The 27854-nt window shown below is 42.5% G+C and overlaps 1 protein-coding gene across 1 annotated transcript in view; it reads left to right on the top strand.

The window, feature by feature from the left end:
- Positions 1-27854, top strand: part of col4a6 (collagen, type IV, alpha 6) — a 115707-nt gene that overhangs the window by 84219 nt on the left and 3634 nt on the right. Inside the window, exons 4-41 of the mRNA XM_073475573.1 lie at positions 4034-4168; positions 4262-4306; positions 4403-4525; positions 4625-4687; positions 5157-5192; positions 5346-5408; positions 5859-5894; positions 6022-6063; positions 11329-11421; positions 12053-12106; positions 12277-12339; positions 12481-12525; positions 12778-12831; positions 14106-14175; positions 14269-14367; positions 14493-14643; positions 14992-15007; positions 15215-15237; positions 15797-15810; positions 17218-17301; positions 17510-17667; positions 17775-17957; positions 18046-18229; positions 20164-20208; positions 22075-22146; positions 22684-22791; positions 22910-23128; positions 23222-23380; positions 25798-25968; positions 26052-26195; positions 26278-26400; positions 26483-26664; positions 26749-26812; positions 26898-26972; positions 27096-27203; positions 27279-27386; positions 27470-27541; positions 27698-27817. Of these exons, the coding sequence (XP_073331674.1) occupies positions 4034-4168; positions 4262-4306; positions 4403-4525; positions 4625-4687; positions 5157-5192; positions 5346-5408; positions 5859-5894; positions 6022-6063; positions 11329-11421; positions 12053-12106; positions 12277-12339; positions 12481-12525; positions 12778-12831; positions 14106-14175; positions 14269-14367; positions 14493-14643; positions 14992-15007; positions 15215-15237; positions 15797-15810; positions 17218-17301; positions 17510-17667; positions 17775-17957; positions 18046-18229; positions 20164-20208; positions 22075-22146; positions 22684-22791; positions 22910-23128; positions 23222-23380; positions 25798-25968; positions 26052-26195; positions 26278-26400; positions 26483-26664; positions 26749-26812; positions 26898-26972; positions 27096-27203; positions 27279-27386; positions 27470-27541; positions 27698-27817 (3604 nt within the window). The remainder of the gene's footprint in view (positions 1-4033; positions 4169-4261; positions 4307-4402; positions 4526-4624; positions 4688-5156; positions 5193-5345; positions 5409-5858; positions 5895-6021; positions 6064-11328; positions 11422-12052; positions 12107-12276; positions 12340-12480; positions 12526-12777; positions 12832-14105; positions 14176-14268; positions 14368-14492; positions 14644-14991; positions 15008-15214; positions 15238-15796; positions 15811-17217; positions 17302-17509; positions 17668-17774; positions 17958-18045; positions 18230-20163; positions 20209-22074; positions 22147-22683; positions 22792-22909; positions 23129-23221; positions 23381-25797; positions 25969-26051; positions 26196-26277; positions 26401-26482; positions 26665-26748; positions 26813-26897; positions 26973-27095; positions 27204-27278; positions 27387-27469; positions 27542-27697; positions 27818-27854) is intronic.

Genomic DNA, 27854 nt, shown 5'->3' on the forward strand with positions numbered 1-27854 from the left:
GAGACCACTGTTTGCATCCCGTTTCAACCTATAAAAGTGGGCCATAAGTGAGCCGTTTCTGCAGCAACGAAACTGGGTATTTGTTACCAGACAGCACGACATTTTCTAGCTGTCTTTTCCAACAAAGATATGGGATGGCCGAGCGAGAGACCGCTGTTTGCGTCCCGTTTAAACCAATAAAAGTTTTAGTGAATGCCAGGACATCATGCAGCAACAAAACAGTATATTTTAACAAGACGTTGGGGCATTTTCTAGTCGTTTTTCAGCCGAGACACGAGACGGCTACCGAGTGAGAGACCACATTGTTTTGGGATGATTCTGCCTCCTAGTGGCCAAAAAGTATGAATGCTGCATTAGCAGAGATAAAAGCATGAGTTAAACTTCCCATAGAGTATATATGTCCTTTTAGGATGTAACGTTGAGCTACTGGAAACTGTTTTAATTAAAAAAGCAGTGTGCAGAGTGTTTTAAATGTGCTTTTGTGGCTCTGACCTACTTTTTTAATCAGTCATTACATACATGGCTCACTGGCATGCAAGGTTCTTACATACAGAGGTCACTGAGGGTTGTTGACCTATTTGGCATCGTACATCGCCATCTAGTGGTCATTTTCAGAGCAGCCTCATGCTCCAATGCAATCTGATGTGCTTCTTTATTGGTTTTCCGTGTTTCCCCCCTTTTTTTGTTCCCTTTCATCCCTTCTCTTTTATCTCCCCACTCTTCCTCTGTGATCTTCTCCTCTGCAGACTGCGTTATTTAATTCCATGCCATGTTAGGGAATAAACAGCGGTGGTATAAACCTTTCGGAAAACCTACCTCACTTCCTGCTTTCAAACCCTCAAAGACAGCTGAGCATGAAAGAGGCTCTGAAGATAAGATTTTAGTGGCCTTTTTCTTGTGTTTTATTAGCTTTTTAGCAAATAGGAAACAGGTAAGAACAACAAAAGCATCATTCAGAGACCAAACTTGTCTTTTCACCTTAAGTTACACTTCACCTCTCACCTTTTTACATAACACCAGACAGACAAAGCACCGAGCCAAGTCTTTAAAAGCGACTCCTGTGACCTGAAAATAGATACTAGAAAGACGCCGGAGCCTTTTTGATGAGACGACCTCACAACCTTTTTGAAGTGTTTCATGTCGCAGGATAAAATGTGCAAAGACAGGTTAAAGGAAAACAAAAAAAGATGCATAAAGTCGGTGGAAAAGAAAGAGTGAGACAAAGAGAAGGCGAGGCGTGAGAGAAAGTGGGACCCCCGCATATTTTCCCCGGGTGAAACCAGGTGTGACCGTGAGTGCGAGCCAGACAGCTCCGGCTGGCTGCCTTTACCTGGCACAGCAGCCCTGTCATTACTGTTTACCTGCCTGCCCCCCGAGGCCACGTGGGCTGGAGGCAGAGCTGCAGACACACAGCGTGGTCAAGGCTAATCCGGGATCATTGTCACTTCAAAAGCCAAGTGCGGTAGAGGAACAGGAACCGATGTCTGAGTGATGTCACACCTGACACCTGATTTTGGCAAAGAGTAACTTCATGTCGAGTCAAGTTCATTTATGTATCTATGAAGAATTAGTTGGTCCTGGAGGGCTTACAGTCTGTGTGACTGGGTTATTTATTGCTTCCTCAAACTTACACCCAGCCAGTGGACGGTTAGCCTAGCTTAGCCTAGCTTTGAGAGCACATCTAAAGCTAACTTATTAACGTGTTATATTCAGTCAGTTTCACAGAACAAAAACAGAAGTGAAGATATGACTAGTTGTGGTTTCACAGGACGTTACGTGCAGGTGTAGCCTTTATTTCCTGACCGTCGTCAGTGTGAGGTGCTATGCTAAGCTAACAGGCAGCTAACTTTAGCTTCCATAAATACAAGACAGATGTTAAGAGCGGTATCAATCTTCTCATCTAAATCTCTCGTGTACAGATTCCCAACTTTTCTTTACTTTGTACGTTTCTTTGCAGGATCATTTTTAAAAAAAACAAACTATAAATAAATGACCTGGTCGGATGAATTCATGCTGGGTGTCTCGTTCTTTGCCACACAGGACAAAATATAAAGTTTAGACAGTCACAAGGAGGCATTTATATTTATTTGATTGTCTGTCTTTATGTAAATAGTCCGGATGCTATAAACTCCACCCGTCTGGAGCTCCTGCAGGCTACAACAACATGCTAAAGATTGTTTTTAAACAGGTATTTGACCTTCTCCGATGTTAGATTTTTTTATTTCACCAGTTAAATGGGTTCATGTCTGCAGGCGGAGCGGTTATATATGAATGGGACCAGGTGTGGAGCAGACTTTTTGCATTACGTGTGTGCATGGAGCTAATAAAGGGGTGTATGAACCTTTACCGTGCGTATAATGAATGGTGTGCCACCACGGTGCACGTGTGTGCCATAGCTTGTTTGGTCTACAGTGTGCGAATGTAATTATGTGTGCATCCTCCTTGTGATTTGAATTAGGTGACGCAAAGGGCAAAGCTAATGGTATATATTGATATAAGATGAGGACACGGTCGCACACGTGCACGCATGCAAGCGTTTACACGCATCCCGGCTCTGTAAATGTCTCGTAAATGGTAAATGTACATCTGCAGCGCTGGTTTACCTCCCTAGTTAACATCACTGTGTGACGTCTTTATGAATGAATTTACGAGCACATTTCCTCGCTGTGACAGTAAAATAAAATTGCTCATAGCCTAATTTTTTTGAAATTATATACATTTATTTAAAAGTAGAAGACATACCCTCAGTGCATGTCGATAAAATGAGACTCAAGAGGAGTCTGTTTTCTCTCTGAACATCAGTTCCTCTGACTTTTCTTTGACCCGAACGCAGACATCTGTCCGTCTCTCCTCCCTCCATCTGTCTCCTCTGTCATACTGCTTAAATTATCAGCTAATGGCAGGTTGTCAGTGTCTGGAGCTGCGGTGTGAATGTGTTTGTCTTGACTCTTATGAGAGGGATTCCAGCTCTAAATCAGCACAAACCCACCTGCTAACGCGGCTTCTTTGTTTCTCTACTGCCATCATGTGGTTTGATTTGGTATTACAGTCAGTCACCTGCAGCACCAGATCATTCAAATCAATATAAAAGCTTTAAAATAATCTATTTCTGTCTAAATATCACCAAAAAAGGTGCATCTTTTTAAAACTTTATAAGGTACATTTGAAAAAAACTGCCTTTTCTTTCTCCACAGTAGCACTTTTTTCTTCCAGACCACCATCTGAGCACCACATGCAGCTACATGCCCACATAAAGCACCTCACCATCCCTCTGAGATCTGGGATTGTGAGGCACGCTCACGTGTTAACATCCCTCCATGAGAAAAAAAAAAGAAAAAGAAAAGCCACCACAGCTGGGTTTTTTTCCGCCCGGACTTGTTCCCGTCTCGTGTAAACACACCCAATCGAATCCAAAACACAAAGACAAAATGGCTTCCCCGGGATTATTTGCAAGTGTTTCCCCTCCTCATTGAGTCAGCGATGGGTGTGTGAGGATGTTGGTCAAAAGGAGGGAAATGAAGTCTCTGCATTTGCACTTTGAATCACCTAACAGTCTGTAGTCAGCCAATATATTAATGATAGTTTTGAACTGGAAAAAAGAGCAGATAGCCGATCGATCAGCTGATATTATCAGGGGTAAATCACATGCACATGGCCCTTAATTGATCAGTTAAAGCCATTGCACTTTTAGCTATCGGCCGCAGCATTTATCTTCAGTGTAATGAGTTACTCATGCCAAGAAATAACCCTTTAACGCTCATTAATGGGTGCGCAGATCAGAGCTGAGTTCAGTTGATAACGACGGTTCATTAAAACGTCCTATTGCGTCTATAAATCGGCCAAACTGATTAGTTGGTCAGCCTCTAGTAGTCGGAGAGGATAACGGTTTGGAAAGTTTACCACAAAAAGAAAATGTTGCTGTAAACTTCACCCTCCACCTCCACTTTATAAACCAACGACTCATCGATCAAGCAAGAAAATAATCAACAATGAGAGTAAAACAGTAGTTATAATCCCTCCTCTGTTGTTTCAGGGTCGTCCTGGACCTCTGGGTGAGGTCGGTCAGCCCGGACCGGAGGGGCCTCGTGGTGGCGTGGGGCATCCGGGACCTAAAGGAGAGAAAGGCCACGGTGGACTGAAAGGACCATCTGGCCCCAAAGGAGACAAGGCGAGTTGACAGCGAAGCTAAATGTACAAACTTTAATTCAAATGATGTGGTTATATAATTATAATTAACACTCTGGGTTATTTACCGACACAGGGGCCGATGGGAGTGCCGGGGTTCTCAGGACGTGACGGAGTACCTGTAAGTAAAAACACAAGATAAATGACTTTATGACCTCATGAATTGTTTTGTATTTTATGACAACAAAAATTGATTATACTCTCCTCCTCTCTGCAGGGTCACCCCGGTCAGGATGGCAACAGAGGACCACCAGGACATGACGGTTGTAACGGGACCAGAGGAGATCCTGGAGATCCCGGGTACGGGGGGATAGGTGGACCTGGAGCACCTGGATACGCTGTGAGGACAAACTTTTTATTCTCTACATGTTTTAAGGATGTTTGGATGTAGAGAATATAAAGTTGATTGTCACTGATGGCATCCTCTCCTCCTCAACAGGGGCCTACCGGGCCGAAGGGTCAGAAAGGAGAACCTCGATACATCTCTGATGACAGCTTCACGGTAACGTCTCACTCACAGATTCAGATCAAATACTTTCTGACAGATTGAATGAGATAAACTCTTGAACCACAAAGCATAAAACCCTTTAAGGATTTCAAGACCCTAAGACATTTTGAACAACGTGCGTCAACATATTTAGATGAGCCTCAAAAAAGTATTTTTTCTCTTCTTATTTTTCCATCACTGTCCTGCTGTGTCAAGTCATTGTGGAGCTGCAGCCACATTGATATGCTACATGCAGTCATTATCTCTGTGCAGTCCTGCAGTTTGGCCAGCAGGTGGAGCCACAGTAAAACTGAACGCTAACAACATTGTTGTCATTTGTCTGAATCCTGCATCAGCATATCGTCTGTACTTTGAGGCAGAAATGAATAATGTTTTTTCAAACAGTTTCAAGTTTTCTGTTATTAGAAAAACTTTTTTTGATGAATTGTTAATTAATCATTTTTTCCCTTTTTCCCTCATTCAGAGTTTACCAGGTTTACCAGGACGGGACGGTGCACCTGTAAGATTTTCACTTTTATCTGCTTACTGTGCAACAACAAATCATATATCATATAAAATAACACAGCTGAACGATTAAATGCAGAGTTAGTTAAACACTTACTGTCAGATGTATGAAATACTAAGATGTATATATGTATTTTTTTCTCTGCAGGGTGTCAGAGGTCCTGATGGTCTACCTGGTTTCCCTGGTCAGATTGGCCCTGAAGGATTCCCCGTACGTAAACTAATTCATCTGTTTCTCTTCCTACGACACCATATCCAGCAACTATTTATGTTTAATACATCTCATTTTCACATTCAAGGAGTGAGGAAATGTTTCTCAGTAAATGAGTTGAAAATGCAAGAAAACCCGTTTAATTTACGGAAGATCAGAGTGTCCAAAAGTCTTTTGGCACGAGGCATTTTATTTTTATTTTCATATAAACAAGTTAGAATGGATTTTTCGTTACGATTTTAAGATGACAAAAAACAACAGTTACCATAAAGCAATATTTTGATAAAATACAATTAAAGATGATAAAACAAAGCAGTAAAATCAATTTAAAAAAAGCAAAGTGTAATAATTGTACAAAGAATATTGTGATTTAGTTTATTACATCTGAAGCATTTGTGAATATTATTTGTAATTTTGTTGCCGGGTCTGATTCTGTCGTCCCTCTTTTAGGGCCCGCCTGGTCCTCCCGGTCCCCCGGGGCCAATGGTAAGTACAATAACAGAGTACAGTAATGATTATATTATAAGACCGTAAACAGCGGTTATACAGGTTGTCGTCTCAGTTTTAACATTTTAAATGTTTCTTCCTCCGAGTTAACCCTTGTTGTTTTCAGGGGACCCGTAGTGACGGATATCGAGGCGAGAGAGGAGACAAGGTACGCTTTGTTGACTGAAGAGCTCATATAGAGTCCGTACAGATTAAATCACACACATTTAATGGCTTGTTGATTCTGGCAGTGAGTGCAGTTGTTTCGGAAAACTACATGAAACATCCGAACATAACACATAAACAAAGAGAAGAATCATAGTCCAGTTAGTATTTGATTTTCTAGTCAGTGTTAATTCCCACCTGAGCAATGACATACAGATGTAATGAAACATAAAAGTGAGACTGAGGATGATTTACCTCCATGATTTCAGCTCAGGTGCAAGTTTGAGACTAGAGAAAGTGTCAAAACTCACAACAATAAACTTTAGATATAAACTTTTGACATTTGGGGGCGTTAAAGATTGTTGATCCTCTTGGGTGAACTCGTCTAATGAATTGTATCATTTAGTTTTTTTGTCTTTTCAGGAGTGCGTTAGCTTTGTGTAACATAAAATCAGGCATCGGGAAGTGAAAGAAAATTATGTTTTCGATTCAAAATATGGAATTTTTAGGCGGTTTCTGATTTATTTTAAACATCTTTTCATTAGCTATTTGTTGCGAGCAAGCTACTTATGCCTTCTTGCAGTCTTTATGCTAAGCTACGTTTGGCTAACATGCTCTCGACTTATCACCGTAGTACACAATGATATTAAAGTAAATCTTTAAAAGGATGTGGAAGAAACTTTCTTCAGAAACTCTTGGTTAGTGTAAAAAAAGGGATCTGATTCTTTCTAATCTGGTTGCAAAAAGAAGTCAGATTCTATATAAGCTTATGAGAAAATGACCCTACTTCTCACTTGATTTATTACCTAAGTAAACAGTTTCCTGATGACTGTATGGTGTCAGTCTCTAGTTTCAAGTCTTCTTCAACACAGCATGATGTTCATTTTGTAAATTATGGTACAGGGTAGAGTAAAATAGACGATGAAGAAGGTTGTGATATAGGACGTGGCTACCTTGCGCTCTCACCACATGTCCTTAGTCAGGATATCCTCCCTGGCTCCACCCTCTCGTCTAAATATGGTCACTTCATGGTCAAAATGATAGTCGACGAATCGATGGGGGTCATCGACATAGCCTTAAAGTTTCCTAAAGAATATTTCTTTTTCATTCTGTGAACTAATGATGAAGCGTTAGCAAGGTCAAAAAATAAACTGGTCCAAGTATCCACCCCTGTGGGACACCGTTACATTAAATCTTGTACCTTTGGAGTTGTGATTTTTACACTTTCTCTTCACATACACATCAGCTACACAACAGCAGGCTTAGAGTGCTCTAGCTGGGTCCTAGGTGTGTGTTTGTGTGTGCATTTATGTGTGTATGCATGCTTGTAAAATGAATTGGTTGGCCATAATACCGTGCATGTTAAAATCTGACCGGTGCTGGTTTCTCTGCAACCTGCACTTCTTCTTCCGTCCAACATTAATTTACCCTCCATCCATTCCATCCTTCCCTCCTTAACCCCACCCGTCCCTCCATCCTCTCCACCCTCCACCCTCCTCTCTCCATCCCCACATTGACACGACTACTGAACTGTTTGTTGCACTCTGTATGATAAAAAGATCACATGAACCCTCTACTTGATTCAGTCTGGTTTGTTCTTTCAAAATGATCTGAGCTGCCGCTGAGTCGAGTCACAAACAAACTCACTCAAAATCACATCTGGATTCAGTGTTTAGTTTCAAATCCTGATCTGTTTTTTTAAAGGAACAGTTCACTCAAAATGAAAATCAGTCAGTATCTTCTTGACCTCATGTTGATGGAAAGTTAGGTAAAGTTTCATAGTCCACAAAACATTTCTGGAGCTTCACAACAAAAAAGCGTTGAAGCACTCCCCTAAACACCTGAAGTGGATGGAGACTTTTTAAAAAATTAAAAAGAACATAAAATGACTCCATACTGCTCATCCCATGTAATACAAGTCTTCGTTAGCCCTGAGATCTGAAATTGATTTGAAAAGACACTATTTCACACCCTAACAGCCAGTTTAGGCAGGTGTGTGCTAATGCTATTAGCAGCTACAGTGAATACGAGACTACGATACTTCGCCCGACTTTCCATCAGCATGAGGGTGAGAACTTTAAGACTCAATTTTCATTTTTGAGCGAACTTATCCTTTAAAAAAAACTGATTCAAAATCTGCTTCAGTTATTTTTTGTGAGTTGACCAGCGGCATCACTCACTTGTTTCCCTCCCTGCTGAATGACAGTTCAGAGATTTTACTTGAGTTTTTCTCTGAAATTTGAAAGAAAATTAGATCTTGATGAGACCATGTTTCACCTCAACCTGACTGTGGAGCATTCAGTGGCTTAAAATATATATATAAAAATATATATATATTCTCAAATCAAGAAAATATCTGCAATAAAAGAGATCAAACTCATCAAATGTCTGAGCTGTCACTCTGGAGGACGACCTGTGGACTGTAACTGGTGCTGGAATCACTCGCTCCTACTTCTCACGTTGCACCACATCTTCTCTTAATCACGTTTTTGGGGCATCTGGTGGTGAACTCTGGGATTCATAGTCCATTTGCCTGCTCTTTAAAACTCCTCAACCCCCCCATCCACCCACCCACTCATCTCATTTTGAACAATCACACACGAGTACTAACAGTCCTCGCACACTGCATGCATGTTATGCTCAACCAAACCATCAAACACTGAACTCAACACAGATTCCGGGTTGTACTGAATGTGGGAACAGCTGGATTTACTGTTGAGCCTGTTGAGAGACGTTTCTGTGGGATGAAATTTTCCCCTGCGTGGCATTTTTGATTCTGAGCTGTTGGGGAAAACGAGGACTCGAAATTTCATAAAATTGATCAACAAGAAAGTCAAGATGAAGTTTTCCTGAGATCTTTCTCCTGATTTTCTCTCTTTCTTCCTCCTTTCACTCTGTTTCTTTATCCTTCCTCATGTTTTCCTCGTTGCGTTCATTTACTTATAACTTATTTTATTTATTTTTGGATTTTAATCTCCTCTATCTATCTATCTATCTATCTATCTATCTATCTATCTATCTATCTATCTGTTAATTAGATATATTTCCAATTTAACAATCTATCTGTCTTTGCAGACTACATGACCCAAAGTATGTGGACGGATCATGCGGATGCTTTTGATCACGTTCCATCTGAGGCAATGTTGAATGTTTAGCTCAGGGTTTGACAGGAAGTCGTAAAGTATATAAGGATATTTTGGACTAATTCCCGACCGATACTGGATTTTTGGGGGCTGATTTTTATATAGACAGAATATGTACATAAACATACATTTTTCTGCAATCAAATACAAAGATATGTACGTAACAGAGGTCCATGAGCAGATGTCAAGTGCTTCACCTTTAAAAGCAAGGCGGCAGATAAAAAAGGCAAACATAAAAAGAGTAAACGTGAATAAAAAAGGACATAAAGGCGAGACTAAACATGTGGGTCCTACTTGAGATAAAGGTGTCTGAATAGTGTCCATAGATATTAAACACAAATAATGATAATATCCTAATAGTCCACTGATTTAGAAGTGTACTCCTCTATAACATTGTCAGACAGGATGGAGTGTTTTGGATCAAAATCGATGCAGTCACACCACATTTATTGGAAGGCCTGTCGATGAAATATAAGTCTTTCACAGTCATTATTTGATAAGAAACTAAGAGAGGACTGGGTACCAATGATAAGGATCTCCGTTTTATCTGATTTCAATTCAAGAAAGTTTGCTGAAATCCATTGTTAAATATTCCCCAGAGATTCTGTGACTGGGGAAGTATGTGGTCTTGGTAGGCTTTACTGGAAGATATAGTTGCGTATCATCTGCGTAACAATAGAATTAAATGTTGTGTCTCTGTATAATCGGGCCAAGTGGGAGTATATAAAGTGAAAAATTTGCAAAGAAGGATGAGGAGACATGGTCGCAAATAGAAACAAAAAAAAAATTGGGATTAGTCAAGTAACAACGAAACCAATTGAGGCAATTTATCAGATTTCTCGCAACTCCTTTTGGAGCCACGAAAAACCTTAATACAGCTGTTACTCACGTATGCAGTAGCGCAAACCCCAACCTCAAAAGTCTCCTTAAGTTTTGAGTCTACAGTGAGGAAGGGGAGGCTGTTGTAGCTGCTATTTTATGTCAACGGTGTTGGATGTTAAGCAATGTCATATGAGAGTTATATCCAGGTGTCCACATACTTTTGGTGATGTAGTCCATCTTCCTATCTGCTCTCTACTTCTTCGTCCTTGCCCCTCCATACATCCATTACTTCCCCTTCCCTTTCTCTTCTTTACCTCTCTGACCTCCTTCCTCTTCCTATTTTCCCTCCACCCCCTTCCACGAATCCTCCTGATTGGCTAACGGTGTGTTGTATGTATCTCGGACTCCAGGGCGACGTGGGTCTTCCCGGACCCAGTGGTACTCCCGGCGACGGGTCACTAAGAAGCGAACAAACTCTCACTATCTACAAAGGAGATAAGGTAACACGGCAAGGGAAGGCTAGGAGCAGAAGATGTCTTCACAACACACACACACACACACACACAAATGGATGTGGTGGGGTTTCGCCATAAAAGTGGTAAAAAGATGGTGAATAACGCAGCAGGCGGCTAACGAGGAAGAGGAGCAGTGATTGCAGCAAACTTTACAGCCGTGGAGGGGAGGACGTGTTGGTGCAGAGGTGAGGAGTCGGAGGACGTGGAGGAGGTGGAGGAGAGGTTGGTCCAACTGAGCATCAGTCCAGCATCTTTTTCCTGCCACTGTGGAGTTTGTTATGCAGAAGTGAAGCGCTGCTCAATAATCTAAATTTGTCAATATTGTTCCAAAGTAGCTATTACAAAATCATCATATGTCTCCTTTAACTAAAGGTCAACAAACAACCACATCTGGTGACCTTCCTCCGGAGATGGAGTTACTCAGTTGTCAACATGCAATCTGAGGAAATTCAGGCCAAAAGATGCGGTTTAGAGCTTTTGAAGATATAACATTAAATAGCCGTCAAGACTTTTTATCAGATCCTCTCTGCCTCTGGAGATTCTTGGATAAAAGTTTAAAATCTAAAGAAACTAACTTGATACTACGGTATGACCATCCTCTCACCATCACCTCCGACATGTCCTCACTCCTCTGCTCACTCTGTGCACAACATCCCCTCCAGAGGCCTCATCCACCGGTCGGTCCCCCATAAACGCCCCAAAACTCTCTGCCCTCGTCTTGCCGCCTTCTCCCCGTCGCCACGCTGACCAGTGTAAACAGCTCTCTCTATCCTTGGTTACGGCATCCAGGGCGACGTGGGCTTGCCTGGCGACCCCGGCCAGCCAATGATCAATGGCGTTGTGGAGTTTGTGGGTTTTCCCAAAGGAGACAAAGGAATGCAGGTTTGTTGCAACTGTTCTCAAGAGTCGACACTTCAGATGGATCCAGATACAGACATGAGTCACTGAAACACCTACTGTAGAGTTTAGAGTTTGTTGAACTGTCTTTATGGAAAGTGTTGAACCCTTAACATAGCTGAGGTTACTCCAAATCTTGGATACGTGACAATTTTACAGTCTTCTTACCTTTCGTCTGTGACCACTACAGTTTAGTTTAGCTCTGTGTCAGTTCTCAGGGTGGAAAAAACCCACTGTGAACATCAGAGGTAGCTTTCCCTAACCCTGTTGTTGCTAACCATCGAGATGAAAATAATCCGAATCATCCACCCTGGATTCTTCAGCGTTCCAAGCCCAACACAGTGCATCCTCTCTGGGGGTTTGAACGGCTCTGTGGCTTCAATGGGAACTAAGAATCTGTTTCAAAATCACCCTTGAACTAGCTTTTTCTTGTTTTTTTGTTTGTTTTGAGTGAGATTTTACTGTTTGCATGGACTTTCAAAGGTGAGTTTAGATACAAAGAACGTGTCACACACAATCTTTTCACTGGATACTCGAAATATTACTCAGAATTTTATTTTCTAAATCCTAAACGCTGCAGAAGTTCACCTTTGTTTTCTCTCTGTCTTTCTCAAAGGGTGAACCTGGTCCAAAAGGAATCAGAGGATTCACCGGCGCTCCTGGTCGACCCGTAAGTATTTTTTTTCCAGAACAAATACTTTTCATTGACATTTCTATCAAATAATTAGAAATGCTGATGATTGTGATTTGGGAATATCATACCAAACATGTGAAAAGGTCAATAAGAGAAAATTCTGGCTGTAGAACTCAACTAAGGTCATTTTCTTTACTTGTTTTCAGGGACCTTTCGGCTATCGTGGTGAATATGGAGAGAAAGGCATCCCTGGATACCCCGGGGCCAGAGTAAGAGCTAACAGCTGACTGTATTAAAGTTATTTCATACATTAAAGACGAAGTAGTTCTTCCTTGGGAATCAAATATGTCTCTCACTTTTCCTTTCCTTCTTCCTCTGTGGTTGATGTCTTCTTTGATTCCACCAAACAGGGTCCTCCTGGTTTTAACGGGCCTCCTGGAGTTCTAGGACAACCGGTAGGCTTTTATAATTAATTTGATTCTGAGGTACTAATAAAAAACAGTTATTATAGTATCAGCATCCGACTCTTGTCGCAAAAATAATCTATTATAAGTCAGAAATCCTCCATTCAGTGTTTACGTAAGTAGAAGCATTGACGAATTTTGAGTAAAATGCACAAAAAGTGAAAGTTTGCTCCTAATAATGAAGCATTTATTATTAGGAGGAAACCTGTGCAGTGAATTAAACCAGTTTTGTTTCCGTCACAGGGATTCAGAGGCGACCCAGGTTTCGCCGGACAACCAGGATACATAGGACCCAAGGTAAAATGACTGCTGACGTAGAGTTTCACACAAATCAAGTGTTTTGCTGTGTCCTAATTACATACTGCATACTAACTGCATACAGTATTTAATATACTAACATTCATAGTAAGCAAGAAATCGTCAGGCATCAATCAAATTGCATTCTTTGTCGATCAAACTTAACGAAGATGAAGCAAACTGTTTTGGGAATATTAAAAACAATAGTTAATGTCAGTCTTTTAATGTGCTCCTGACGCATACAGCCATAAGAAGCTTGAATGTGCATTGCATTGTGGGAAAATAGTGCATATCAACAGCAAAAATCAAGCTGTGAATATCTATTTTCTGACATTTACAGACCAAACATCCACATAATTATTCAAGAAAATAATCGTCACATTGTTTGACAATAAAAATAATTGTTAGTTGCGGCCCTGCTGGAAACCTGCTCAGCATTAACACTGTATATGACGGATTAGGAGCACCGTTTATATTGCAACACCGCTGTTTCACCAGCAGGTGGCGCCAGTGTTTGTTTACCAAGGCTGATTTAAAATGTCGCCCCCACTGTTTAATAAGATATTCTTATATTTATAATGATGCCTTTAACTAGTATGTTTAATGTTTTATGTCCATGTTTGTGTAATACAATCAGTTTAAAGGAATAGTTTGACTGGAACAGTTATATTTATATGGTTAGTTAATGGGAATAGTTTTCAGGAGTTAGCAAGCTAAATGACAAGCTAGTCATCCATAGTTTTTAACTCATACATATTCGATATGAGATGTTTATCGAGGAGCTTTAGGGCTGCTTGTTGTTGTATGTTTGTTTCTTACCTTAGGACCGAGCCACATGAGCTGTTTCTCCTTGTTTCCAGTCTTTATACTTGCTAGGTTAAGCTAACCAACTCATGGCGCTAACTTTATATTTACCCTACAGACGCGAGATGTAGTGTTAATCGTCTGATACACAAAAACGTTTCCAAAAAATTCAACTTATTCCTCTAAGGTTGATTAGCGTAGACCTTAGCAAATAAGATATGTAAACAAAGGCACAAAAATGATAAAATATATACAGGATAAGACTAAAACAAAGGAAGTAAGACAGTTAATAGCTTGCAAACTGGACAAGCTGGACTTGTAAACTGGTCCCGAGTCATTAAGAGCCTTATGAGCTAGTAATTCATCTATCCTTAAAGATACGGGGAGGCGTTAGCTAAAACTGAGGTGATACGCTGTCTTTCTTGTGCCAGTCTAGGATAAATATAAACTGTTTGTGTGTGTCTTAACAGGGAGACCAGGGAGACCCCGGATCACCAGGACCTCCAGCTTACGTCAGTGATTATGGCACTGCTGTCCAAGGTAACACAAGCACCCAAAATCCGATCGGTTCGATCAGAGGCTGACTATGATTTATCATTTGTCAACCTCCGTCTCTTCTCTGATTGGCTGTAGGACCTACAGGTGACCCAGGTCTAAATGGCCTGCCCGGTCCCCGCGGTGACCAAGGACCTACAGGATTCCCAGGAGCACCAGGCCAACCAGGCATCGGTGGTTTTGGCTCAGGTGATATATACAGACACAAACAGTCTAGAGACGAAGCGGTTTAATAATCTAGAAGTCCTGCAAAAGTCTAACTCCAAATCCATCATCTCCTCTGTCCTCCTGCCACATATCAGGTGGTGGATTGCCAGGTTTCCCTGGTACCCAAGGTCCGAAGGGAGAGAAAGGTAACCCAGGCATACCTGGCTACGGCACAGAGGGCGCCCCCGGCTCCCCTGGACTCCCCGGACCCCCCGGCAACCCTGGACCTCAAGGCCCTACTAGTACGTTCACACAGGCTCGACTGACAACAGCTCTTTTCCCTCACAGGTGGTCGTGATGAGGGGTTTGACGTGGCTCAGTTAGAAATCCATAAAGGTGTAAAGGATCACTGCAGCCAATAAGAGGCTGAGTGGGTAATTCTGGCATTTTTAAACCAGGTTAAAGAGTTTAAACATAAACAACTGCTATATCGGCACCAGACTCCATTGAAAAAAACAGTAATTTTACCTCTCAGAACACTTCGCTGTTTTGAAAGGGTCCATTTGGATCCAGACTAACGGATCTACAAGTTTAAAAATACCAGAATTACCCTTTAACTCTTGTTTATGTTGTCTGTTAGCTATTTGTCTTGAGAAAAGCTGGATCCCTTGTGTGAACGGAGCTAAAAATGAGGATACAGCATCTTTTATCGTCTTGGAACTGGGCTGCACACAGAATTCGCAATAAGAAAAAATGGATCTTGTATTTTTTTTTACCAGCGACAAAAAAAAGCCAGTTCATCGCTAAAAAGCTACAAGCAGACTTTAAAGCATCATGGTTGACTCATTTAACTGTTTAACTCCAAGGCTTGGTCGAGGGGCCCTGCGTCATCCATCCTGAGTGGACCAGGCCCAAAGGCAGGTACCCTAAAAGGCGGCCATATTGCTATGAGCGCCATGGCAATATATTCAGCCCGGCAAAAGCGAAAACTCAAAACAGCAAACACAACTTTCAGCAGGCAGTATCTCGCTGCCGAACCGCTTTTTTAAAAATGATTTCATGCTACACTGTGTGGAGGGCGCGGTGGTAAGTACAGCTGAGAAGAGACGGAGGCTGTTCCAGGCTTCAGACTTGGATGGGAGACTCTCTCTACTCCAAGGCTGCTTTTCTCATCTTTGGCCACAAGGTGTCGCCTGCTGTGAACATGATTCACTGATTTTACATGGACATAAGGCTTGGCAGCAGTGCTGCTTGCAAACAGGGAATTTTTTATTTATTTTGTCGGCACGAACGCATTAAAACAAAGGAAAACATAGAAAGTAATAACACTGATGATCATTATACACCTAATATGTTCAGATTGTTGGGAATATATTAGAAAATATCTAATTTCTGGGACATAATTGAAGGTATTATTCATTCTTGATACTTGTGGGATAGAAGTTTTTTGGTATGGAAGCCCTGAGAGACAAAGTGAGTTAAAAAAAAAGAGAAATAAAAAAATAACTTCTCAATTTCAGAATAAAAAACTCCTGCATACTCTTCTTCACTTGCAACCAGGAAAGTTTTAATAAAGTTTGTAAAGTAATGTTCCAGTACACAGACCCTCATCAGGTTATCATTTTTAAATAAATGTCATTCTTGTAATTTTCTTTTAAATGTAATTTTTTCCTCTTTGCAAGTGAAGATACACACCCGTCGATCCACAGGTGTGGAAAGGTTTTGCTCTGTATAATTTGTCAGCTGAAAAAAATAATAATAATAAAAAATAATAATAATTATATGTCAAAACATTGTTTTCACAAAGTTTTTTTTAAAAAAAGATATTGACCAGAAAAAAAGTAAATAAAAAAAAAAATCAGCTTCCAAAACTCTTTTTTTTCCACCATCCATCACAGATTTATTTCAAGTTTTATTTCAAAAATAAGAATTAAAAAAAAGATCCTGGCAAAAAATAAATAAAATTAGATGCCAAAACTCTTTTTTTCACCATTTTTAAGTTTAAACATAAATAAATAAAACTCAAAAGTTATATTCTTTCTTTGTTTTTGACCTCTCAGGGCTTCCGTACCAAACACAAACATCCCATTTCAAATCAAGAATGTCAAATTAAATTATGTCACAGAGGTGAAATATTCTCCGGGCTTCAGTAGTTTGGTGCTGAGAATCTAAAACTCAAAAGCTTTTTACTTACTCACGATTTGACATCCTTGAACCAAGACAGAGGTTTATACCCTCTGATTTATGATCAAATGAATAAAGTTCACATTAAGGTAATTACACTTGGAGGTGCAGTAGTAAGTCGACCTTTGACCTTGGCTCGTCTTCCCCATTGTTTCCTTTGTTTGTGCAGGTGCCAAACTGCAACAGCCTCTGCATGCTGCTTGTGGCGAGCAGCTCTGAGCCATTATAGTCGATGTAAAATCACTGAATCGGTTCATGCTGAGTATTCTGTTTTATATTTTCATACAATATAAACGAGGTAATGCTTTTTTTATTTTTTAAATGAGCATCTGTCATCTTGCAGCAGCAGCAGCAGCAGCAGCTAAACTTCTTTCATATCACATGCTGACAGACTAATCCTGATTTCACACTGTGACACTGAGCTGCACTTGCACTGTGACTCCTGGTCGTGACGATATTTAAACATTTGGCTGTAAAAGTTGTATAAAAGAAATAAGTTCCTCCAAGACGGGACTTTAACATATTTTGACTCCTTACATCAGTGCAATTCAGCTTCAAGTTCAAACTGCGTGAAATCTGAAAAATCTCAGGATTTGTAATTTAATATTAATATTTCAACCTCGAATTGATCGAACTTAATACGTGTTTGTGTGTTTGTGTGTGTGTGTGTGTGTGCGTTTGCAGGTTCGGACACAGGTTACCCCTCAAGTATCCCCGGAGACCCTGGTTTGCCTGGACCACGAGGAGCGCCCGGTAACACAGGATACAAAGGCGGCAGAGGTACACACACAATCAAACACACACACAAAAACATTTATTTTCAACAGGCTGACATCAGTGCTAGCTTCTCTGACAGGCTAACATTGGCGTTAGCTTCTCCAACAAGGCTTACATCTTCTTCTTCTACGCTCTCAATCCAGTCTTTTATGAATCCATCTTCCTCTCCTCTCCCTGCCTTCTTCGTTGCCCCCTTCCCTCCTTCCTCCAGGTGATCCTGGCGACTGTAACTGCATCGGAGGAGGCTCCTCGGGGTTACCTGGGTTACCTGGAAATCCAGGAAGCAACGGAGTCCCCGGCTATGGTGGACGAAAGGGTGAGGCTGGTGACCCGGGTTTACCGGGCTTCGGTGGCGTTCAGGGACCTCCTGTAAGTGACGTTTAGTCTTTCATCCCACTTTTGGCTATTTATCATTCACTGTGTCATAAGAGAGGCTGTATGCGTGAAGGTTTTCTGTCTTTTCTGTCCTCCTGCAGGGTCGTGCTGGTGAAAGGGGTTTCTATGGTCGTAAAGGAGAGAAGGGGGCGTCTTACTACCCCAACCTGGGTTTGGGGGAGAAAGGAGAGCTCGGATCTTCTGGACCCAGAGGACCTACAGGTGAAACTGGAAAACCCGGCAGAGACGGCCTGCCCGGCTTCCCCGGATCCCCCGGACCCCCCGTGAGTGCTGAGAGACGCAGTATTCTCGTATCTAAAAGGATTTTATTTTCAAATTAAGCAACATTTCTTCTTTTCCTTTCCTCTCCAGGGCGACGCTGGCTACGGCACGGTGGGAGAGAAAGGTTTCCCAGGTTACCCGGGAGCTAAGGGTCGTCCCGGCGGCCCTGGCGAGCCCGGCGTCGGCTACCTCGGAACGCCCGGCTTTCGCGGAGAGCCTGGAGACCCCGGAATATCTGGGCTGCCAGGGCAACCAGGTTTACCCGGACCGAGAGGTAAGTGATGGCGTGTGTGTGTGTGTGTGTGTGTGTGTGTGTGTGGATGTGTGTGTGTTTGACAAGTGAGAAAGAAAGTGCGTGTGTGTGTGTGTGTGTGGATGTCGTGTCGTATTTTCCTCACAGGACGAACCCCTGACCACACATCCATCCCATCATCCGATCAGTCCCATCCTCCACGTACTTTAGTTACCATAGCAACCTCATCCTAACACCCTAAAACCATTTCGAGGACATTTCTCAGGGACATCCGGTCCATCCACCTCGATGAGTCTCCAGGACCCGGAGGGGACGACGCGGCTCTCGTTAGATTTTTTCTGCAGCTTCCTTCAGCCCTTCATGCCTCGGCTGCAGCAGCAAACTGTTAACTTACATGATTAATGGTCTCCATTAATGTGCTTATACACCTCTTCTGCAGCCAATAATCTATAATCCATAAACTGCTTTTGTTAGTTTGACTGATTGACGCACAATGATGTGATTTTTTTTTTATGCTGATCGCGCAAAAGGCTACTGTGCTCGTTTAGTCTCAGAGGAAGTGAGAAGAATTTATTTTGGCGGAGATTATCATTCACGAATCGGTCGGTGGTTAAAAAAAAACAAGTGGTTGTACTTTTAAAGGTCCCAGATTGTGTCTAAGGTGCTCAACAGCCGTATTAACAACAGTGTTAGCTTCTCTAAAAGGCTAACAATAGCAATAGCTCTTCCAACTGGCTAACAAGCTTCTCCAACAGGCTAATATCGGTGTTAGCGTGTCCAAAAGGCTAACAACAGTTTTAGCTTCTCTGACAGGCTAACATAAGTGGTAGCTTCTCCAGCAGGTTATTACGACAGGTTAAACGAGCCGTCAGGACTTCCGTAACGATGTGATGTCACATCTATACAGTCGCCAAGATTGGAAAAACAATGGCAGAGCTGATGAGGAAAACACTGTGGGCGGGGCTTGCTCAGGCCTGTGAGAGCTGACCAATCAGAGCAGACTGGGCTTTTTTTTTAGGAGAGGGGTGTTAAAGAGACAGGCACGTTCAGACAGAGGCTGAACAGAGGTTTGAACATTAAAGCATGACCTTTATCGGATACGGCTGGCAAAATATTAAGTGGTATCTCTATAGCCCTCTAAGAACTTCCTGTCGAGTTGAATAAGAGTATTTTTAGTGCGCTAGAAATACCTAAACTATCATTTAACAACTTATTAAAGCAAATACGAAATGGGATCTTTAAGCGGACTAAACAGTGAAATCTTTAGACTGATTTAGGCAAAAATGTAGGAAATTAAAGTCTCTGCAGGAACATGATCCACGATTTCTTGCTCGTCTTTGACATCTTCACTGGGTCATAAGTAGATTAACTAGATGACACCAGCTGCCTCCTTTGTTCTTCTTCTCTGAGACTAAATGACACAAGGTCCTCCTCAGCAGCAGCAGCTGGCCTCTCATCCTCAGTATGAATGTGTGCTCTCATACCGTGACGCTAAACGCTAAAACAACTGATTCATGTTTTGCTCTTTAATACGAAGGTTATTGTCGCTCACATGAGCCGAGAGAGAAAAAAAAAAAACGAGGAGAGACGACAAAAAACAAAACCGTCTCTCCGTCTCTCTTCTCTGTCTCCTCATGTCGCGTAATAACCTGTTTTTTAAGCACTTTGACATTGAAGCGAACATTTTTTTTAATGTGCTTTTGCTTTAACTTGAATGAGCCTTGAATTAATTGAATGGAACTTGATTGCTGATTTTGCTGATATCTGTTTGATGACAAAGAGAAAATTTAATTTGCTTTTATTGGCGCATGCAAATGACCCTGACTGGCTTTGTATGCTGCCATCTTTTACCCCCCCACCCTCTCTCTCTCTCTCTCTCTCTCTCTCTCCTCTCTCTCTCTCTCGTCCATCCCTCCACCTCTCTCACCTGTCCTTGTGCATGTGTATCTGTCCAGGTGAAAACAGCTGTGGAGGGGTTAATGACGCCGGAGAGGGAACGGGTGGGTAACTAACTTTTTTCATCCACCAAGAAAAAAGTGAACGAGCCCCGGGACGGGAGGAACAGATGTTTTAGCTGTAGCTTTATTTATTTTTCAGCCAACTGGTGGATTCATAAAAACATCCCTCAAGCAAAAGGAAACATTAGAGCAGGAAGTTATAACAAACTAGAGGCGAGGGAAGACAGGAAGTGACGCTAGAGACTTCTCATGTGTTCACGATGCAAACGACTCGGTTGGCAAAAGTCACTGCATTCTGGCTAGTAAGCGAACAGTAGTGTGATTAAAAAAAACAACAAACACACCTAAAAACTTGGTTTCAGATCTTTAAAAAACTTGAGTGTCTGTATATAAGTAAAATATTGTTAGGTAAATCATTAATACAAGTTAAACGCTCAAAAAACACTCAAACTTTGAGGCTGATTAAGGCTCAGATGAAGGTAATAAAAGGATAAAAGCAGCAAAGGATCAAAGCTGTAGAAATAATAAACTGCATGCAAAATGATGATGTTTCAGATCTTAAGCATTTCTTTATGATATTAAATGTCTGACATTAAGTAAGCAAGTAATAAACAAGCCAACAAACGTTCTGATGGGTGCCTGAAAGTAACTGACATCATGTTTGTCCAAAACAGAGCAAGAAAAAGTAAAAGAAAATCAATATATACATATTTTTGTGCAGTATTAGTGCGACTCCTTCTTCAACAGATAATAGTGTTTTAATCGTAGTTGGAAGCCGCGTAAGAAAACAGTTTTTTTAGTGCGTTTAATCTAAAAGATTAAAGATATTTAGGCAGTTATGAGTGAAAAACCTTCTTGTTCCTGTAAACTTTAAAGGCAAAGTTCTTTAACGGCACTTGCAAAGTAAAATACTGTCATGCGTGGAAAGAAAATCAAATCAGCAGAAGAGACAACAAAGTTATGACAGTGTCTGAGATGTTAGTTGTTTTTGGACTATTTCAAGTGAAGAAACACGATAAAAAATGATCCGTTACGATTCAAACGTATCGTATTTTTCACGCTTGAACTACAGCAGTCGTTTGCAGCGTGAACACGTGGTCAGTGTGACTCACAGAAGAAAAGTCTCTGGTGATCGAGGAAAAGAAAAAGCTGGTAGACAATAAGTCGTTATAAGTTCATCTCGCTGTCAATCATCAGTTCACGACGGAGCCGATGGAAGCCTCTCCATCCCTGCGTCTCAGGGACTCCACTCTGGCCGAGTCAGTCGATGATTGACAGTTTGAATCGTCCAGTCATCTCGCAGCAGACGCTCTCCTCTTCCTCCAATCAAAGCTGCTGAAACCTGGCGCATGTTTTTTTTCAAGCCCACCTGCCTTCTGCTCAGCGCTTTTTTAACCAGTGAGGGATGTGGGAGGGAAGGAAACAACAAACTGAGTTGATAACCGTCATCATCCTCTGATTACTGCCCCTCATTCATCAGGATCAATTCGCTACTAACGACATTCAAACCTACAACATGATTGAACTCAGATTAACATAATGAAAGCGTGAATGGAGGCGACAGACAATCAAACATGAAGCCTGTGTTTTAGTGTTTGTAGCTCAGAATAACTGGCTTTGATAGACATCGCTGTTGTTGTTGTTTGTATTTACTGACTCAGACCTGGCTCAAATACTAGTTTTTAATATCATCAATCTATGTGACAGGTGAGATTAATTCAAACGGGACAATAAAATATGTTTTCCAGCTTTTGGACCGTAGATAAATGGATGTTTGCAGTCGTATTTTGGTCCAGGCCTGAGTGAGAGAACTGAAAATGAGCCAGTGTTCACGTTTTCTTTCACTGTAAATGTCTGATAACGTGTTTAAAGTGTGATTGCTAACCTGTGTGTGACTGCTGCTACCAGGACAAGTGCTACCTTGCAGCATACCTGGTGAGGAGGGAGACCCCGGTGTGCCCGGTGTACCCGGACGACCAGGTACGACTCAGATTTTTGTTTTTTTAGACAGGTTGCACTAATTGAATTCTGACTTTTGTCTCATATTTCGTTCTTCTTTCAATGTTTTTTTTCTGCTTAAATAAGATTTAAAAAATCCTCTTATGCAACGTCTCCAAGGTTTTTCAGCTGTTAAGACAAATGCTGTTGTTTTTTATGTTTCTTTTAGGGAAGGAGAAGCATTTTTGTTGGTATATGGAGGAATAAAATGTTAAAAATCAAGAAGACAATGGGTTAATTTCATTGTGCGTCACTGGAAACAATAACGTGAACATTTCTGATGCTGGAGCTGCATCAACAAATGGTTTTTGATAATCGATTAATCAGTTTGAGTCATTTCAAAAGAGAAAAAGTCAGATATTTTTGATTCCAGCTTCCTAAATGTGAATAATTTCTGGTGTCTTTCCTCCTCTGTGACAGTAAACTGAGAAATCTTTGGGTTGTCGACCAAAAAAGAAACATTTGAGGACGTCGTCTTGAGCTTTTTAGACCAAACTAACTAATCTACTTCATCTTTAGGTCCTAAAGGTCAGCCAGGTTTCCCAGGAGGCTCTGGACGTCCAGGGTTTGACGGATCCAAAGGAGAGAGAGGTGACCCCGGTTTCGGAGGCCAGCCTGGACCACAAGGTAAACCTGCACGGTGGCCTGTTTCTGGACTATGGGACTATTGGTCTAGGACCTCTCTCTGCAGCTGGACATTAACCAGAAGCTGACCGTGACGTCATCACCGTCTCTCTCCGTGCAGGTTTCCCTGGACCCAGAGGAGACCCTGGACTTCCAGGTGGTCCAGCACAGGGTTTTGACGGAGCCAGGGGGAAGGATGGTGTTCCAGGGCGTCCTGGAGCCAAGGGTCAGCCTGGAGAGGTGCTGGGAGCCACACCTGGAGCTCCAGGACGGGACGGTTTACCTGGAGGCCCTGGAGACAAGGGCCAGCCCGGGACACCGGGAGGACCTGGATTACCTGGTGGGTTCTGAGACAGAGAGACTCACATTCGCTGCATTTCCATCAGCAGCTGATGGGACGAGTTTTTATGCTCACGCTTTCTTCCTCTGTCAGGTGCCGACGGACGTTACGGTGTTCCTGGACTGAAGGGAGAGCGTGGAGTCGACGGACTTCCCGGTATTCCCGGCGCTGCCGGACCTCCAGGCGAACCCACCGGTGGCATCCCCGGCCGACCTGGATCTCCTGGCAATCGAGGACTGAGCGGATCACCAGGTGAGGAGAAGGATCCTGTTTCCAACCAGACTTCTGTTTAATTTTGTAGCATTTTAGACCTCATGTTCTGTATTTGTAGCTTGATTTATAGTAAAAGAACAAAATACATTATCTAGTTTGATCTTTTCTCTTCTCGTTCCTTCACGTTTACCAGTGTTGGTTCCTTCCCTCCCTCCTCTCACTGTATCTCTTCCACAATCCCTCATCTATGAATCAGACACCCACAGTTTTTGTTTCTCGTTGTTTATTTAAACTCTGCATCACCCAAAACAATTTGTCTTCTTCTCCTGTTTTTATATTCCTCTTTGTCCCGTGTTTCCTTCCTTTTCTTTTTTTTCCTCCCTCCTTCCTACACACCACCACCACCATTCTCTCCATCCATCCTCTCATCCCTCCATCCTTTCTCTTGGTGTTGGGTCATTCGCTGTAGGCTGCCAAGGTGAGACACTCTCTCCCCCTCATCCATCCATCCATCCATCCATCCCTCCATCCCTCCATCCTCCTGCTCTTCATGCATTAGACCTTTAACTGCAGTGTTTCGCCTGCTCTACTTTTCTCATCTGAACGCCAGATAAAAAAATGTCCATCTCCACCCATCAGTTAGTTAATTTTCAGTCGGGGAGGTGTCACAGTCTTCTTCTTCTGTTTACAGTAAAACCTCTTAGTTTTTGTTTTATTCTAAGGCAGCCATTCCCGAACTTAAGAGGCAACGCGGCCCGATTTGAAATCAGAAAATCTTCTGAGGCGCCACACAAACTTTTATCCACAACTCTTATCAACATACAAGACTTAGTTTAGACTAGTTTTATATCGTGAACAGAAAATATTCCATGTGAACGTGGGTCTAAACTTCGTCATTTATCTCCCTTATTGCAATTTTTTAAACTTAGCTACAAAATTACAAGTTGAAACTTTTTATTTGTTTTGTTCCAAATGACCTCTCGATGCCCACACGCACGGCTCACACTTTGGGAATCATTGAAGAAAGAACTTAAGGAAAAAAATATATTTAAATGAACTTATATTATCAACAGGATGTGAAGAGACAACAACTATGAGGCTGCTGAGCCCAGTTGAGCTAATTAGCTAATGATAGCTAGCTTACAGCCAAGGACAGCCAGCAAATAGCAGCAGTTGTCAGTACGTCTGGTGATCTGCTGCCCCCCTGTGGCCACATTTTACAAACTACACCTTTAATTCATGCCAGCAAATAGTTTCGAATGGTTTTAAAATAACTTGCATGAGACCAGTTATCTCGTCTCTCGTTTCTTGATGGTTCCTTGATGGTTCCTTTGATCGTCTCACACCAGCCTCCTCCCAGTTTTTAATGGAAATGTAGATTCACATTTTCAATATTTGGATGAATACTTTTTTAAAATACTCTAAAAGTTCAGCTCCATAAACACACGACAATACATTTCTCTGGAAATAAACAGATTTTTGTTCTGGTTTTAAGAAGACGAATTGTTTCAACTCCAACTGCAACGCATGCTCGGTTAAAAATCAGTTTTTAAAGGTATATATTTATATTTAAATGACTTGTGATGGCAGTGAATGCATCACCTCCATACTAAAGGACTCAGTCGCGCTGATTAAACTAAACACAACTCAGAACGATGGCTTCAGATGGACATTTTTATCTGTGAGAGATTCAGAAACACGAAGCTCTATCGAGAAAAATATGTCTCCTGACTGTTCGTTTGGTTTTTTTTTTTGCAGCCAGCACTAACACCTTCAATCACACCTCGAAGTCTAATCTTTACTGGATGTACGTTTATTTCTTTTAATTGCAGAAGGCTTGTGTGACGGCTCAATGCTGTTTAACCATAGAGGCTTTTTATACGCTCTTAAAAAAGACTTTTTCAACTCATCCCCTGCGTTTAATTAATACCAGATTAACGACAAGCTGGGCTGATACGTCCAGTTTATCTGCGTGGATGTGTTGAAAATGAGTTCTGCTTTTAAGAGTGTGAACAGTAGCAGTTAGCGTGCGCCTCGTAGGACGAACAACAACCTTCAGATGGTTGTTGAATCTCGCTGATTCAGTCTGGAATTGCACTTTATATTTAAACGATCGCAGATTTGATCCAGCAAACGTTTGGAAACTTTAAATCTGTCTGAAATCAGCCACATCGTTGCGTTTTTTAGTCTTTACTGAATCGAAGTGCAATTGCAGCCAAAACAATGTAAGTTGTGTTTTTACATTGTTGTCTAATTTTGTTGCTTTTTTGCCAAATTGTGTGTTCAGACTAGAAATAATTCATGAATTGATTTTGTTTTTGTGTTGGAGGTAAGTTGATTTATAATAAGGTAAGTTTATATTTATTGGCTTTCAGAGAAGGTAAACGTAACGTAAAATACAGATTATTAGCGTCCAGCTAAAAATCTCTCTCCCGTCATCATCCATCCACCTCCAGGTTTCCCTGGACGCAAGGGAGACAGAGGAGACCCAGGTTTCCCAGGGCCCGCTGGAATGAAGGGAACCCCAGGAACGCCTGGCTTCCCTGGAACACCAGGCCCAAGGGGACCCCCTGGACCTCTCGGACCGGGAACTAGAGAGGGAATCCCAGGAATACCAGGACGGAAGGGTAGGCTGGAGCTGCTGCTTCCTGTCACAGTTCACCTTCTTCTTCTTCTTACAGAGACATGATTTTCTTGTGTTCATCCACAGGTGAGATCGGTTTCCCAGGACTGATGGGCTTCCCTGGACTACCAGGTCGCCCTGGAAGCCCAGGGTTCCCTGGAAAGAAAGGAGATGGTGGAGGGCCCGGTAGAAACGGACTCCCCGGCGGCCCCGGATACCCTGGACTGAAAGGTAGAGCGATCGCAGCAGTTCAGAATCGGTTCAGATTTACAGCTTGAGTCGAGTGTGTGAGTCACATTTCTTCCCTCTGCAGGTGACAGAGGATACCCCGGACCCCCCGGCCTTCCCTCTCCCCCTGCTAGAGCAGAGTATGTTGAGCGAGGAGAACCTGGAACCCCCGGAACCAGCGGCCTTCCTGGTTTCCCCGGACCCAGAGGTAACAAGGCTTCCTGTGTTTTTTAAGATGGACAGCTGAGACACAAGTTACAAATCTGACATTTTCTGATGATTCGTTTCAGGTGACAAAGGTCTTCCAGGCCTTCCCGGCCGTCAGGGTCTCCCCGGACTTCCTGGTTTCGCCGAGCAGAGTAAAGGACAGCGGGGAGATCCTGGGTTCCCAGGGCGACCGGGAGGTCCGGGCTACCCCGGACCGAAGGGAGAACCTGGAATCGTGGGATTCCCCGGCAGGTCTGGACCGAGGGTAAGAAAACACACATACACTTAAAAATCAGAAACGTGCGGCAAGTTCAGCCCATGAGATTCAAGTTCTGATGGCGTCTTTCAGGGTGATGATGGCGGACCTGGTTTACCTGGAAACCCTGGAGAGTACGGTCGTCCTGGTGGTAAAGGTGAGCGTAAACATTCAGGGTTTATCTATTTATGAATGATTTAAAACATAAATCCATCCTTTGACTCACATGTTTTGTTCCTCAGGTCAACCCGGAGATACATTCGGTTATCCCGGAGCTCCAGGAGCTAAAGGACAACCAGGAGAGTCAGGCTACCCAGGTAAAACTCACCGTCTTTGGTTTTGGTAAAAAAAAGAAACTGTGTTTCCTCTCGAATGACCCGCCGCAGCTCTGAGTAGAAGGTTAAAACCCACGATTCACCAGGTGTTTATCTCCTCCTCAGGTGGTCGCGGCAATGACGGCGGCCCTGGTGACAACGGCTTTCCGGGAGGTCCAGGTTACCCTGGAGCAAAGGGAGCTCCTGGTGAAGGAGGTCGTCCTGGAATAATGGGTGAGAGAGACCTCACATGACCTGCTCTCACATTCAGAGGAAGCCACGGCCATAGTAACACATTTACCTCTGCAGGCTCTCCCGGTTTCCCCGGGCCCAAGGGACAGTCCGGCTACCCTGGAAGAAGAGGAGCAGACGGGTCTCCTGGAGGTCCTGGAGGTCCTGGAGGTCCTGGAGCCAAAGGTAAGAGAGAGAGAGAGATTTGTGTTTATAAATGAGACAACAGAACTCAACAGGAAGACGCTTACTGTGTTGTGTTTTTGCAGGCTTGTCTGGATCCCCTGGTTTGGACGGACTTAATGGCCTCGGTGGACCTAAAGGTCTTTCTGGAACCCCAGGCAAGGACTTCATCACACACACCCGAGACTCATGATGTGTTTTTTTTGTTATTGTTAACTTGTTTTTATGCTTCTGTAAGTAATTAAAGTCGAAGTATAAGAAGCAGCAGCGGCAGGTGTTGAAGATGTTGAAGGTTTTGTTGTGTCTGTATCCAGGTGTGAACATCGGAGGTCGCCCAGGTGCCCCTGGTATTCCAGGACAGAAGGGAGAACGAGGCGTCTCCTACCCAGGAGGTCCAGGATACCCCGGAGCAAAGGGAGAGAGAGGAGATTCAGGTGAGGCAGACTTCAAGGGAAGTGGGAATGCTGATTG

The sequence above is a fragment of the Pagrus major genome, chromosome 10 (genome assembly GCF_040436345.1).
Source record: "Pagrus major chromosome 10, Pma_NU_1.0".
NCBI classification, from domain to species: Eukaryota; Metazoa; Chordata; class Actinopteri; order Spariformes; family Sparidae; genus Pagrus; species Pagrus major.